This window comes from Chelonoidis abingdonii, chromosome 4, assembly GCF_003597395.2.
Source record: "Chelonoidis abingdonii isolate Lonesome George chromosome 4, CheloAbing_2.0, whole genome shotgun sequence".
NCBI classification, from domain to species: domain Eukaryota; kingdom Metazoa; phylum Chordata; order Testudines; family Testudinidae; genus Chelonoidis; species Chelonoidis abingdonii.
In genome coordinates, this window is record NC_133772.1 from 154,575,802 (window position 1) to 154,591,753 (window position 15,952).

At 48.1% G+C, this 15,952-nt stretch overlaps 1 protein-coding gene across 1 annotated transcript; it reads right to left on the reverse strand.

The window, feature by feature from the left end:
* Positions 1-215: 215 nt before the first annotated feature.
* PTGER2 (prostaglandin E receptor 2) lies at positions 216-14,868 on the reverse strand. The gene is made up of 2 exons (XM_032765957.2): positions 13,960-14,868; positions 216-3,702 (listed from the first exon to the last, which is right to left on the reverse strand). Exons 1-2 carry the CDS (start codon positions 14,791-14,793, stop codon positions 3,457-3,459), a joined length of 1,080 nt encoding a protein of 359 aa, XP_032621848.1. The 5' UTR covers positions 14,794-14,868; the 3' UTR covers positions 216-3,456.
* Positions 14,869-15,952: the final 1,084 nt, after the last annotated feature.

Consider the following 15,952-nt stretch of genomic DNA (forward strand, 5'->3'; position numbering starts at 1 on the left):
GGGATTGGAAAACCATTTCCCACCCAGTTCTAGAATAAACCCACCTAGTCACTCTTCCCAAGAATGTTCTTGATGTTATACTGAACCTTCTTTTCCTTCTATTTATTCTCCTATTATGTTGTAACCTAGTCTGTACGCTACATGTTTCATCCATATGACCGACTATTTTCTGACTTGTGACTTCTGCATAAACCACATATGATTCAGACAGCTACTTTGGAAAGATTAATTTTTATTATAGTAATTTTACATTACATCAAATGCAGGAATACAAAAAGCTTCAAATCTTTTCATTTGGGGTATTTTTAGACAGGAATAAAACTCTTAAATATACAAGATCCACTTGCAATAAAATACCATGTACGTTTTGGGGTTTATTAAGAAAGTGGAGCAACATGTGCCAGTTATTGTGGGTAATCCCATTTGGGCAAATTCATCTCTAGTGTAAGCAAGTCCATTGACTTCAATGAAGGTCCCATAGAAGGGAAGGGGAAAAGCTTACATAAAATAAGGCCATTCTCAGCTGAAGTTTAATGGGTTTGGATCCTCTTGCACGGACTTCAGCGCGGAGTGCACAGGCTGTGAAATCAATGCAGAATTTGGTCTGAAACCACTAACAACAGATGAACCAATCCTGATAACATGCCATTGACAAGAATATACGTAGCAGAGAGTGCGTACCTGACAAACTGAATTCATTTTTATTTAAATACAAATCTCAGTAGAAAGCAACACCCTGGGCCATTGGAAATAACGCTATCATATAAAAATAACCTCTTACGTTTAACAAAGAAAAAAAGTGCCTCAGTTTCCCAGTGAGCAAAATGTTACTGACCTTCTCTGTAAAGTGCTTTGAAATCTACTGAGGAAAGGTACTAGAATAAGAATTGGGTATTATTATGTTGTCAGTGGATCATGGTCATCCTGAGACTCCCATCTCATTAAATGAGAGGGGATCTGGGTAGGGCAGAGGCTGAGAACTATGGGTCTAGGTAACTAACATTATCCTCTGTATTATGGAGTCACTTTAGCTCCACCCTCCAAAATGTGCCCTCATGTCTACCCTGTGGAATTCTTTTGGGGCAATTTTCTCTCCAGCCCTCTCTGAACCTCTGGGTCCTCCTTGGCATAGCAAACAAAAGGACAGCTGCTGATCTACTCTAACATCCTTATATCAGTGTCACCTACAATATACCACAGTCTGTCTGAAAACCTGCTTTACACGCGATGCCTAAGGGAAACCGTATCTTTTTCAGAGGAGGGACTTTAAGACATAACTTAGGGCCCTGATTAAGAAAAGCATCGAGAACGTAAGTGCTCTGCTGAATCGGGGCCAGTCACTCTAAGAAAAAGGTCTTTCCAGCCCACGGTGGGCTTGGACAGGAGACAGCTATCCTGCTTCCATCAAACTCAATGGCAAAGCTCCCCATGGGTTCTGTGGGAGCAGGCCCATAATGTAAAATGAAGGCAGCTTCCTGGTTAGAATCACAGTGAGGACAAAGAAGGAGAAGTCCTTGCGGCACCTTAGAGACTAACAAATTTATTTGGGCATAAACTTTCGTGGGCTAGAACCCACTTCATCGGATGCATGGAGTGGAAAATACAGTGGGAAGATATATATACACACACACAAAGAGAAAGTGAAAAAATGGGTGTTGTCATACAAACTCTAACGAGAGTAATCAATTAAGGTGGGCTATTATCAGCAGGAGAAAAAAAATGTTTGAAATGAGCCATCCTGATTATCACTACAAACAGTTGACAAGAAGGTGTGAGTAACAAACTACACCATCTGCTCAAGAAAGTCCCTGAAAAAGCACAGGAACAAATCTGCACAGACACACCCCCTACAGCCCTGAGCAGGTGTATTCTATCTGCTAACCAAGATCCATACACCTGGAAATCCTGGATGCTCCATCATCTCAGGCATTGGCACCCTGACAGCAGGATTGTCTGACTATGTAGATTCTCTCCTCAGGCCCTACGCTATTAGCACTCCCAGCTATCTTCGAGACACCACTGCCTTCCAGAGGAAACTACAATCCATCGGTGATCTTCCGATCTAAGGTGCCACAAGGACTCCTCGTTCTTTTTGCTGATACAAACTAACGTGGCTACCACTCTGAAACAGTGAGGACAGCGACTCTGGAGCAGCCAGCCTATTAGAAGCTGATATTTAAGCCTTCCCGCTGTCATTCCCACAGCTTTACCTAGGATGAGATGTGACGATTACGTCAGTGTCTTGCATGGTATTTCTTCCCCGGTCTTCTACGGAAAATGCCTATGAGCAGGGGCTACAAAGCCCTGTCACACACAGGACTGTATCAGGCTTGCATGGGAAGAGGCACTTCGATACAAAAGGTGTTGGGGCCCCTTGAAAACCCCTAGCATGGGAAGTCTCCTTCCTTCTGCACAAACAGCCACCTCTCCCAGCACTGCCGGGCAGCAGGCCGTACCCCAGCGGATGCACCGGCCGCATGTTTAGAAGCATGTTTGGCTCCTTATCCTACCAGCACAAATAGGTGGGGGATGGGCATCTGGTTGCAGCCCAAAGCAAAGCTCTTCGATTCAAGAGGTTGTTGAGGAGGTGGTGGGGAGGGGCTGAGTGTTCCAACACCGGGGGGCTCAGTTGATATTTGCCCACCATTCAGCATGACCCTACCCATGCTCGAGAAATCAGGATTCTGGAGCAGAGAGCTATAATCCTGCTTCTGCCCCTCCTAACAGCTTTGGCCCCAAGACAGAAACCCAGCTGGCTTTTCTTCCCCTAGCTGTAGGGCACTTGGAAAATAGAGCGACAAGAAGCGGTGCTAGCTTTAGCCTTGCTGCTCTCCCCCGCACCCCAGGGCAGGTTTGTAGTTATACGAAGGCACATGGCAAAACAGATATCTCCGGGACAGAAATACAAGGGGGGGTCTAAAGACTTCAGTTTCAGTAGTTAGATAAATGGTTAGTTAAGCCTCCATGAAGCTAATAAGGACTTGGTGGGTTTCACCACAAACCAATAAGCCAAAGCTATATGATTAACTCTTCTGTGTCTCCCCACCAAACTGTACCACAAGGCATAGTGTTACAGAAAACATTTGTCTCCGAGACTTACAGTAAATAGCCACTAGCTTTCGAGAGTTTCAAACGCACTAGAGTGCAGCACGTCTTTAGTTCAACACGGAAGTGCCTGTCTAGCGGCAACAGAAATCCAGTTATTGATTAAGCTCTAGGATGCCGTCTCATAAATAGAAAATACTCACTTTAGATGGACTCTCCTTATGCTTTTTGACAAATCCTGCAGTGTCTTGTCAGCCAGACTGCAGCTCAATCCATCGTACAATAAATGTATTTGTTTATTAACCTAAAAAGCACAGCTTCCCATTGTGTTTATACTTCTAAGTTTGTTCATTACCCTGAGGAGTCATTTCAGCATGATCTTCCAGATGTTTCCACTGAAAGCTGCTGGGACTACTGCCCGCAAAGGTCAATCTGCTTATTGGATTTCGACTCTGCAGCAGGAGTCGTCTGCATGTTCTCTTGGGTCTTTAGGGACATCTGACAGCACAGTACAGAACGGATTACCCTCAGAACTGAAGGTCTAAGGATGACAAAGACCCAAGGGTCAATAATTGGATTAATTGCTAAGAACCTCAGCGCTAGAAGGTCCTTCTTATAGTCTTCGCTTTGCATAAACTTGTTCATATAGGCACGAATCTGTAAAACAAAAGAAAAATAAAATGCAAGACTGATCATAGGAATATTCTGATGCACAAGCATAAGACACCACTTCAAAGAAACTTCTATATTCACAACAGATGTTTTGTTTTCACTGTTTTAAGTGAATTTCGTTCTAATGAGATACCAAGCTGGCGGACCTAAAGACTAGGGCTGGGTGGGAGACTGTTTTTGTGTCCCGTGAATATTTTCAAGAATTCAAATTTTTTTCCATATCTTGATTTGGGATGAAAAGTCAAAATCTTGAAAATATTTGTGAACTGAGAAACCAATTTTTTTTTTCATTTCGGGAATTCAAAAAGTTGATTTCAAAGATTTGCCATTTCAATGTTTTTACCCTTTTTCAGTCTAATTAGTTTAAATTTCAAAAGGAAAAGTCATTTTGAACTGGAAAACAACAATTTTTTTGGTAGAATGTGTCAAAACAACACTGACAATTTCAAAACCTTTTTTTTTCCTCAACACTTTTTTCAAGTCAGGAAATTTGTCAAACTCCACCCTGTTTTATTAACAGTTTAGGTTTCAAGAAATTGATTTTTTTCATTTAAAAATAAATTTAAAAATTCCTGACTAGCTCTAAAGACTGACATTCTCTTTTTATCCACAGGACAGGTAGAGTATTAGCAGCCTCACACAATGCAAGCTTCTCTCCATGCTGCCTAACCAATATATAGAGCTGATCAGGAACTTTCCGACACATTTTTCCATTGCAAAATTCAGATTCGTTAAGTAAATCTTCACGGAAACACATCTATTTAATTGGAGTGGAGGGTGGGGAAGCTTTTTGACAGTGATGAAGCATTCCACTTGAACGTTTGCAGAACAGAATGTTTGGATTTTGTTTTAAAACTATTTTTCATTTCAAAATTTCTTCTTTTTTTAAAGATTAAAATCGGAACAAAATGTTCAGACCAGAAAGTAATTTCTTCCAAATTTATTTTTGTGGGGAATTAACTTTTTTAGTTTTGTTCCGGAATGGGGGGTGGGGGAGTTAACTCAAAGAATTTCCTGAGAAATGGAAAATTCTGTTCTTGCTCAGCTCTATCAATGTTCCTGTTATACAAGAACCATTGGATTTAGGGCTTTTTTATAGTCCTACACATTTTCTATCCCCCAGGTAGTGAGAGGAAGGATAGAATCATAGAATTGGAGGACTGGAAGGGACCTCAAGAGATCATTTAGTCCAGTCCCCTGCACTCAAGTCAGGACTAAGTATTATCTAGACCATCCCTGACAGGTGTTTGTCTATCTGCTCTTAAAAACCTCCAATGATGAGATTCCACAACCTCCCTGGGCAATTTGTTCCAGTGCTTAACCCCCTTGACAGCTAGGAAGTTTTTCCTAATGTCCAACCTAAACCGCCCGTGGTGCAATTTAAGCCCATTGCTTCTTGTCCTATCCTCAGAGGTTAATGAGGCAATTCTTCTACCTCCTCCTTGTAACAAACCTTTTACGTATTCGAAAATGGTTATCACCTTCTTCCTTAGTCTTTTCTCCAGACTAAACAAACCCAATTTTTTCAATCTTCCCTCAGAGGTCATGTTTTCTAGACATTTAATCATTTTTGTTGCTCTTTTCTGGACTTTCTCCAGTTTGTCCACATCTTTCCTGAAATGTGGCACCCAAAATTGCACAGAATAGTCCCCTTGAAGCCTTATCACTGTGGAGTAGAGCAGAAGAATTACTTCTCATGTCTTGCTTACAACACTCCTGCTAATACTTCCAGAATGATATTTGTTAAAGAGAAAAGCAGAGTTACACAGCTGACTCATATTTAGCTTATGGTCCACTATGACCCCCAGATCATTTTCTGCAGAACTCCTTCCTAGGCAGTCATTTCCCGTTTTGTATGTGTGCAACTGGTTGTTCCTTCCTAAGTGGAGCACTTTGCATTTGTCCTTATTGAATTTCATCCTTTTTACTTCAGACCATTTCTCCAGTTTGTCCAGATTATTTTGAATTTTAATCCTATCCTCCAAAGCACTTGCAACCCCTCCCAGCTTGGTATCATCTGCAGACTTTAGAAGTGTACTCTCCCTGCCATTATCTAAATCACTGATGAAGATATTGAACAGAACCGGACCTAGGACCGATCCCAAGCCTTTATTTGGAAAATGCTTGAGCATGCAGACACTTTGCACATGTGTGGTAGCTGTGGCAGCCTGCTCCGTCGTACAACTTCCATATGGAGAAAAAAGTCTAAAGAGAAGCCTGTTTCCCCATCACTATGTATTTATATGGAAAGGACTCACATACACTTCAATGAATCCTTCTTCAGATTAACTCCGCTGTGACAGGTTGTTCCCTGCCAGCTCAGGACTCCAGCACCCAGTCTTGCTGAGCCAGACACTCTCGTCTGCTCCAACACAGGGTGCTGGAGTCCTGAGCTGGCAGGGAAAACAAGAGCAGAGGTAGTCGTGGCACATCAGGTGGCAGCTCCCGGGGGCGGGAGGGTTCTGTGACCCAACCCGTCACATCCACCCAAACAGGAAATTAAATGAAGAGGGCGCCCTGTTTTTAGGTACCATTACCATTACCAACACCCCGCCCTGTTTTTAGGTACCATTACCATTGTACATGGCACATGCAGAGCCCCTCCTGCAAAAGTCCTTGTTTTAGTAATGACACTTTGCAACTAGGTATCGCTTTCACCCCAGAGTTTCAAAGCGTTTTACAAAGCTAGGTGGCTGTTCTGATTGTGCCTTGCCTCCCCAGCTGTATGGAGAGAGGGCGAAATTTGCTCTGGGTCACAGAATGACTCAGCAACGCAGCTGGCCACAGAAGCCCAGCTGTCCCGACACACAGGCCTATACTCGAGAGCCCGCGGCTTCTTTTTCTGTAGATCTCTGATACGCATGGCAAATAACAAAAGGGTTGTTTAAAGACATAACTTCAGACCTTCATCTTTGCATGTCTCCATTTTGATGGGCTTAATGTCTTTTGGCTTTAGGTTCATCAGCAGGAGATTTCAGCTCGGGTTAAGGGGAGTTTGGACAGTTCAGTCATGCTTCAATTTAGGGGTTTTAAATGCATATTTCTTGGGCGACAGGTTACACTAGGTGCAGTGTTACAAACTACAACATGAACAATGTGATGTTAAAGGTGGGATTACACACTCTAGGAGAGGCTGCCCATCTGTTTCACAACAGCAATGTCTAATCCAGAGGTTGGCAAACTACAGCCCACAGGACTGTCCCCCAGCCGGGGAGGCCAGCCAGCCCCCGGCCCCTCCCCTGCTGTCCCCCCTGCCCCGCACCCTCAGCTCACCATACCACCTGTGCTCTGGGCAGCAGAGCTGCAAGCTTCTGCCGGGCAGCGCGGCGGCATGGCTGGCTCTGGCCGGGCAGCATGACTGCTGGACATGCTGCTCTGAGGCATGGTAAGGGGGCGGGGAATGGGGAGGTGGATAAGGGGCAGAGGGTCCCGGAGGGCCGTCAGGGGACAGGGAGCAGGAGGCGGTTGGATGGGGTGGAGGTTCTGGGAGGGAGGCAGTCAGGGGACAGGGAACGGGGGGGTTGGTAAGTGTGGGAGTCCCATGTGGCCTGTCACAGGGCAGGGGTGTGGATAGGGGTCGGGGCGGTCAGGGGACAAGGAGCAGGGGGAGTTGGATGAGTCAAAGGTTCTGAGGGGGCCAATCAGGGGACAGGAAGTGGGAGGGGGAAGATAGGGGCCAGGGGGCAGGCTGTTTGGGGAGGCACAGCCCTCCCTACCTGGCCCTCCATACAATCTTGGAACCTCAATGTGGCCCTCAGGCCAAAAAGTTTGCCCACCCCAGTCTAATCCCTCGCAGCGGTGCTAAATTTGCCAGCGGGCTACATTATCATGACAACCCAGTGGCAAGAATTTAGGCCAAAATGGAACATTCACACATTTTCCTCTCACAAAAATGTCAAGCTGCTAAAAGAAAAACGAGGAGAGGATGCCAAAGTAAGGCCTGAGGAAGAGGCTCGGCTTGCCCTCAAAGTCCCAGAAGATTTTTCAGTACCAGCTTTGCACACTTACAATTTAAGATTCCCCAGGGAGCGTATTTTCCTCCTCACATGCCAAACGAACCAATCAGTGGGCTTTGGTATTTAAAGAAGCTGTGACAAGTATGACTAGTCCCGTTCAAAATATCTCTTCCACTCCCCCTCCTCCCCGCCAAATGTAGGCATGTGAAACCACAAAAATGAATAGATCACTGAGCTTCATAGCTAGCCCTGAGCTGAGCACATCAAGAGATCACTGCATTTTTGGATAAATGAAGTAAGTCAATAGATACTTAAGGGATCATTTATTACTGTATCCAGTCTAATGGCAGGTTGCCTATAGTGTCCTTCCCCAGCGTGTGTAGGTGCAATCAATGAGCGTGGAAGCCATGTTTCTGACCTACTGTATGAATCTATGTCTGGCAGCCAAAATCAGGTACTTCTTTAAATATGCTTCTTTGCTACTTTATGGAAGAACTGACAATCCTTCTTGGGAAGATGATGCAGCAAATTTTACTCATGTGACACCAGTTGCTCTGTCTCAGGTCCTGGTCCCCATGAACCCGGAGCTGTTTAGCAAGACCGGATGTATCTAACTTCTAATGTTGTGTATTAAAAAAGGAGCTGAAGAGTTTGAGACAGACAATTAATGCATTAGCCATTCACTTCTAACGACCTGGGTTCAAATCCTGTACATGCTGCAGCTGAAAGTGAATTGAATCATCTCATTCGAGTCACTAAAAGTACCAGAAGTTCTGAGAACTCATGTCATGACACAGGACTTAGTTTCTGGGAAAGTTTGCCCTACAACTGTTTATGCAGGTTAGGCATTATAACTGGTGCTATTGGTATATCACCTTCATGGGCACTAAATTCAACCATCATCCACATGTGTCTAAATAAATAAAAGATTAGGCATGGCAAGGAATATGAGTAGTATCTACAATTATATTACCTGGATAAATGTAGGACTTTCAGTCCTCATGCTTCAGGGCAGAAAGAGGTAGGGTCAGGAAGAAACCCCCACGTGGTATGCTACTGTACAGCTGGGTGCATTTATAAGGGTTTATATGCTTTCCTGTGAAGGATTCACCACTGGTCACCGACCTGTTCTGCTACCTGCGATTATAGCTAGTTGGTCTGTTGTTCTACGGCAATATCTATGTTCTTCTGTGGAAAGAGTAGCCCAGAAAGACAATCCCTAAAACTAAAAGGAAAGTAACTGGTTGTGAGTCAGCTCTCAAAGCCATAGGAACTAGGTACTTGCACCTGGACATGGTGTCCTGAAGTGAAAGTTCCCGTGTCCCCTCTCTGCATACTCATGATGCTTGTTCACCTGATAATACAACAATTTTTAATTTCTCCTTTGCGGCAGTCAGTGGGATTTCTAGATATCTGATCAAATGAAATGATCCTGTGTACAAATGGTAGGCTGGTAGAAAATACACGTCTACCATCGAGCACTTTTAACTAGCTGTATCACTTTATGCAGCTCACCAGCCTCCAAAAACCTTCCTTTCCAAAACAGACCCATTACAAATGTATACATACTTCCAATAATTCCTGTCACAAGCACACCAGCAGTTATGTCTCATGTCTGCCCACGACTCAGCCAGATGAGGGAAAGTACCATTAGGAGCAGAACTAAAGACCCCTAAACAAATTTAAGGCCCACAACTGGTGGTGAAGCTGCTCTGCTGATTGCAAGTCCAAGACCACAGGAAACACAACAGGCTGCTAGATGTTATTACATTTCCTTTATCACGCTCTTGAAATGCAAAAATAATGGTGCAGCATGTCCAGTGGTTAATTTGTCCATTGGGCCTTTCAGCTCTCCAAGTGCTAATGAAAGATAATGTCACTCTAACGCCGGGAATGTAAAATTAGCTTTGGCCATATTCCCAGTCTGGGCAGGTTTTGCTTTTCCCAGGGAAACAAGAATTGAGAAACAGAAGGAAAAAATCACCCAAACATCTGCTCCCTCAAAAGTGGGAAGAATCAAACTATCTGAATATTGTCGACTGATAAAGGGTTGAGTGACATGGCAGCTCCTAAGGGGCCCTATTTCATTCGAACGACAAGAGAAAGTCAGACTAATGGTTCGAGTTCTTTACTTGTATCATATGGGTTATATTTTTGAGAGGCAGCATTGTAGCAGTTTGAACTTGGGAGGCAGAAGACTTGGGTTATATTTCCAAACCTGCTGTTGTCCAAAACGCTTAATCTCAGCGTGCCTCAGTTTCCCTACCTGTCAACTATGGAAAATACATACCTTTATCAAGCATCTTCATGCCTTCAGGTCCAAAGTAATGTATACGCTCAAAGTTCTTATGAATTGTAAGTGTGTTGAGCATATTCTCCTATCTCATATCTTTGTTTATGGACGCAATCTTCAGCTCCAGGGACACCATGCAAGCCAGCTTTTTCACATAGAAATTAATATTTGTGTACAGGTGAGGGTGTTTGCGTGCGCAGTGGCTGTCGTCTGTCTGTATTTGCTGAGGAATCCCTTCCCCTCACAGTTGAAAACTTGGCTCAGTGGGTAAAACTACATCCTTGTTCAACTGCATGGATGCATGCACGCTCACTGACACCACAGCAACCCATGTCCACCCAACCCCAGTGATTTTGGGCATCCCTACACTCACCTAACTGCATTTACCTACGCAACCTCAGTTCCACACTGGCAATTTAACTGACCTGTGTTACGTCAATTACAGTCATGGAGCCCTACTGATTTGTGACCGTCACTATGACACATGCAAGTGCACTGATCTACGTCACGTCAGCTCCTTCCTTGCAACTGCACGAACCCCTTCAACCTTGCTACCCTCTTCGAAACAGCACAGCTCAGTGCCAGTGGCATAGGCATGTAACCTCAATGACGGGGGTGTGACGTTATGGATATAATCTGGCACCAAATATTGTGCAAAGAGGTTCATACAGGGTGTCTAAGACCAGATTATGGGTGGCTGGTTAAAATTATGGTATCTATATGTAGGTATCACATTATAATTGAAGTTATGAGTAATGGCTCTATACTGTCTGTATTTTAAATTTTAAACTCGCCAGACAAGTTGGTGTTAGCTCTGACTGGCCTGCCTGATGGCCCATTAAGGACCATCAGCTACACAATTAACCCATTAAGAGAAGGCAGATCCGCCTTGTAACTCAGCAAAGTATGCAGGAACTTGCCCATGTGACTCCAGATTCCATTTTGCTGTAACTTTCCACAGTAAGGACAAAGAGGTTGTTACACCTGGAAAAGTCTATAAAAGGCTGATGCCTCGTCTCCATCTGGTCTTCAATCCTGCTTCTTACCTCTGGAGGGACTTTGCTACAAACTGAAGCTCTGAACAAAGGACTGAATGACCCATCCAAGCTGTGGTTGTACTCCAGAGACTGGATTTGAGCCTGCAGTTTACTCCATCACTGTTACAAACCTGGACTAAGATCTTTGCCATTGCTGTATGTAATTGATTCTATTTATCCAATTCTAGCTCTCATCTCTACCTTTTTCCTTTTATGAATAAACCTTTAGATTTTAGATTCTAAAGGATTGGCAACAGCGTGATTTGTGGGTAAGATCTGATGTGTATAGGGGGAGGAGGAAACCCTTACAACCCCCCTACTAAACTACATCCCCTGAGTCCTGAACCCACCGATCTGGATTCCACCACGTGAGGGTCACCCTGTCCCCATTACCCGGCCCGCTTGCTCTAATCATGACTATGTGTAACCCATTAGATGAGCGATGTACCCTCACTGCTCCCCTACTATACTTTGACCCCACCCACCGTACACCCCGCATTGGGGACATTACAGACTGTATGTACTATATGCTAACCCATAACCAAATACCAGCGTCCCCCCATACTCTGTATGTTGCCCCCGATGACTAATGACTGACATGCCAAACTCTGTGTATCATCCTTATTTAAATATTCTCTAATAAACATATTGACCTGGGTCTGGGGCTTGATTCTTTGGGATCAAGAGAGCCATTTTCTTCTATTGGGGTGTTGGTTTTCATAACCATTCATCCCCAGGACGAGTGGGACTGGTTGTGATATTGGGAGACTGGAGTGTCTAAGGAAATTGCTTGTGTGACTTGTGGTTAGCCAGTGGGGTGAAACCAGGGTCCTCTTTGTCTAGCTGGTTTGGTTTGCCTTAGAGGTGGAAAAACCCCAGCCGTGGGCTGTTACTGCCCTGTTTGAGCAATTGGTCCTGAATTGGCACTCTCGGTTGGGTCCCGCCAGAACCGAATTGTCACAGTGGGCCTACACTTGATCCATGCAACCTCGGTCAAGCATCTGCCATGCTAGTGCCCTGTGAAAGCATCTTCATCCCTGTCATCATCATCTCTCAGCTCCCAGAAAGTGGATTTATCCTCATGAGTCCCCGGAGAGCTAGAAAAGTGCTATCCCCATTTAACAGATGAGGAAAGAGAAGCACAGAGCCAATACTGCGATAAAAAGCCCACGGCACCATCTCAGAGCCCGGATCAGCTGACTTGGGCTAGCAAAGCTGAAGCCCGAACTCTGAGACCCTTTCCCCTCATGGGGTGTGGGCTCCAGAGTGACCCCAAATGACTACACAACAATTGTAGAGTCCCGATGCCCTGAGCCACAGGTCTTTTACTGCAGCGTAGATGTAGCCTAAGAGATTTGGTCAGGGAAGCTGTGGCAGAGCCAGGAACAAAGCAAGGATCTTTGTGCTTCAGTCTAGTCTAGGGCAGTAACTCCTCACATGCTCGTTTACAGTTGTGTAATGCTCCCTTGTCGTTTGGCAGCCGCCTGCTTTGTCCACTGCTTGCAGGAAGAGCAGCCCATTGCAGCTAGCTGGTGGGGGCTTGGAACCAGGGAGGACCAGCAGCCCCCCCATCAGCTCCCCTAAGTCCCCTGTGCAGCAGCTGCCTGCAGCTCAGCTGTGTCCCTCCCCCTACTGCCATGTGCTACTCCTGCCCTCTGCCTTGGAGCTGCTCCCCGAGACTCCTGCTTGCTGTGCAGGGGGGAGGGAAGGAAGAAGGGGGGCTAATGTCAGGGTGCCCCCCTGCTCCTGCACCCCACTTACCCCATCTTCCATAGAACAGGGGGGACAGACCAGGACTCAGGACAGAGGGAGCTTGCAGCAGCTGCCTATCAGCAAGCTGATCTAATTAACAAGGCAGTGTACTTAAGGGAAATGCGCATATCTCCCTCCATTCCTGCTGCCTCTTGTAGAGAGAGAGTAACCCTTGAGAGTTCAGTCAATTGCTCATTCATCATTTAGCAGTAAGGGAAATATCCCACCCTCTGACTCCTCCACCTCAACCAAGCTTCACAATCATCATCACTGTGTACCAGTATTAAATTGTTTAAAACTTATACTCTGTGTGTGTGTGTGTGTGTGTGTGTGTGTGTGTGTGTATTTTATATATATATATATATATATATAAAATCTTTTGTCTGGTGAAAAAATTTCCCAGGAACCTAACCCCCTCATTTACATTAATTCTTATGGGGAAATTGGATTCGCTTAACATCGTTTCACTTCAAGTCGCATTTTTCAGGAACATAACTACAATGTTAAGTGAGGAGTTACTGTGCCTTAATCCTGCAGCTCAGTAGGGCTGCCTGGCACCCTCATCTGTAGGGGTTTCTTTTTAATTTAGGGACTAAAAATAATTTTGTTGGAGAGTCAGAATTTAAACCCAGAAAGGACAACCCTCCAACCCCAATCAGTGTTTCTAATCCAGTGTTTCTCAACCTTTTTGATCTCAGGGACTGGGGCCGGTCCATGGGCCGGTCACTAAGAAACACGGATCTAGTCTGACCTCCTGTGTCTCACAGACCCTTAGCACCAGCATACTAAACCCAACAACCCAAACAGCCCACAGGAGACCAGGCTAGTATGAGCCACAGGCAGAGAAGAGAAGGGACAGGTGCAGGAGATCCCCAAGGGGAGGGATTACCAAGGGGGCCGAGGGAGAAGGCCCCAGGTGCAGGAGTCCCCCAAGGGCAGGGGCTCGCGAGGGGGCCCGGGGGAAAGGCCCCAGGTGCAGGAGTTCCCCAAGGGGAGGGATTACCAAGGGGGCCAGGGGAGAAGGCCCCAGGTGCAGGACTCCCCCAAGGGCAGGGGCTAGCGAGGGGGCTGGGGGAAAAGGCCCCAGGTGCAGGAGTTCCCCAAGGGCAGGGGTTAGCGAGGGAGCCGGGGGAGAAGGCCCCAGGTGCGGGAGTCCCCCCAGGGCAGCAGTTATCCAGGGGGCCCGGCCCCTGCACTCACTCACCGTGAAGGGCAGGGAGCAGACGATGAAGGTGATGGTCATGATGGCCAGGAGGATGAGGTGATCCACCTCCTCGGACATGGAGAGCCTCCGGCGCCGGGCAGGCTGCTCCAGTGAGGCTGGGCGGCGGGAGGTCTGCCCGCGGCGGTGCATGCCCACCAGGTTGCAGATGACGCTCAGGTTGCAGAGCAGCACGGCCAGGATGAGCAGCAGCAGCAGCGTGGCGTAGAGCAGCGAGTAGGTGGCCTCCCGGGCGCCGGAGTCCTCCTGGTCGGTGCGCCTCAGGCGCATCTGGATGAAGCACCAGGTGCCCGGGCAGTACTGCATGTAGCGGCCGAAGCCCAGCAGCGGCAGGGCGCAGAAGGCGGCGGGGAGGGCGTAGAGGGCCGGCAGGGCCAGCGGCAGCGCCGAGCGGCGGCGCAGGAAGCGCTCGTAGAGGTAGGGCTGGCCCAGGGCCAGGCAGCGCTCCAGCGCCATGGCGAACAGCACCAGCATGGTGGCCAGGCCAAAGAAGCTCATGGCGAAGGCGAAGTAGAGGCAGAGCCGCTTGCCCTCGGCCAGGCGCACCATCGTGCGGTTGCGGCCGTAGGAGGCCAGCACCACGGGGCTGACCAGGCAGGTGCCCAGCAGGTCGGTGAGCACCAGGACGGTCACCAGCACGTGGAAGAGGGAGAGCGGCCGGCCGCGCTGCCCCAGCCGGCGCCGGGCCAGCAGCGCCAGCGCCGTCAGGTTGCCCAGCAGCCCGGCCGAGAACATGACGGCGCTGATGGCCGGGCTCTCCTCGGCCGGCAGCGTAAGCATCTCCTCGCAGCTCTGGGCAGAGCCGGCCCCGCTCATGGTCGCGCCCGCCCGCCGGCTGCCCCGCACTGGGACGCGAGCGCAGCACCAGCCAGAGGCGCCCGCTGCTCCTCCCTCGCCAACAGCTGGAGCTCGGACCCGCCTCCCCTGGCGCAGCTGCCCGCCGCTCAGGGGCCCTCCGTCTCCAGCCGGGGCAGTGCGGGGAGAGGCTCCGTCCTCCCTCTCAACAGCTGGAGCCTCGGGGGCCCCCCTTGCGCACCTCCCTGCCCCAGCCGGGGAGCCCGGGACCGCCCCCTGCGCGCTCCTCCCTTCGCAGCACCTCTGGGCAGCGGGTGGAGATCAGTCACTGCCCGCGGGGAGAGGCTGCGTCCTTCCTCCCAAACAGCCGGAGCTCCCTGCTCCCCTGCCCCTTCCCCGGCAACACTGGGGTGCGGCCCCAGCTCCCTCCCTGGTTGGCTGGGTCTCTGAGGTGCGTGCCAGGAAGGGATCCCCAACCTCCCACCGGCAGCCTCTGGCTCGCCCGACTGGCCATGCCCAGCAGCCTGGCTCCACCCGGCGCCCCAGCCGAGGGGAGGCTCACCACCTTGCTGCATCCCAAGCCGTTAGCCAGCCACACTCCCGAGGGGGAGTCCCCACAGGACAGCTGTGACCCTCACGTCCAAGCCCTTGGGATGCACTGGGGTTTCTTCAGGGCTCTTCTCTAAGTGGCCTGGAAAGGGGAGAGGGAGAAAATGAGAGAGTCTAACTCCCAGTGCAGACAGCACTAGCTCATCAGAAGAATTCTTCCATCAACCTAGAAACCACCTCTTGGGTCAAGAAGGTGAAAAGCCTTAGGTCTGGGGGATCATCCCAAATCAGACAATTATCCTGGGGCCAAGAATGCCATGGCATGTGAAGATATTCAAAGATTAATATACTGGAGCTCAATTTTTGGGAGTCTCAGAGCTCTGCGTGGTGCACCCAATGGAAAGAAGGGGATGGGATGCCACCTTTCTGACATACGCCCCAGTCCTGATCCTGGGAACTGCTCCAGTGCTTTAACAGTTTGTCCAGGGGCGGAGCTGGAGTTGTCAGGGGTAACAGACCTGGCCTAGGTAAATAAATACATAACAATCAAGCCAAGTCAGGGAGCGGCAGCTAACTGTCAGGATGGTTAAGCACTGGAATAACTTGCCTATAAAGGTTGTGGAATCTCCAT

Excerpts from the sequence above, each read along its gene's own strand:
- PTGER2 (XM_032765957.2), bottom strand. The coding sequence starts at position 14,793 with ATGAGCGGGGCCGGCTCTGCCCAGAGCTGCGAGGAGATGCTTACGCTG. Across the intron at positions 3,703-13,959 it reads TCTGCTCCCTGCCCTTCACG|ATTCGTGCCTATATGAACAA; the intron begins GTGAGTGAGTGC and ends TTTGTTTTACAG.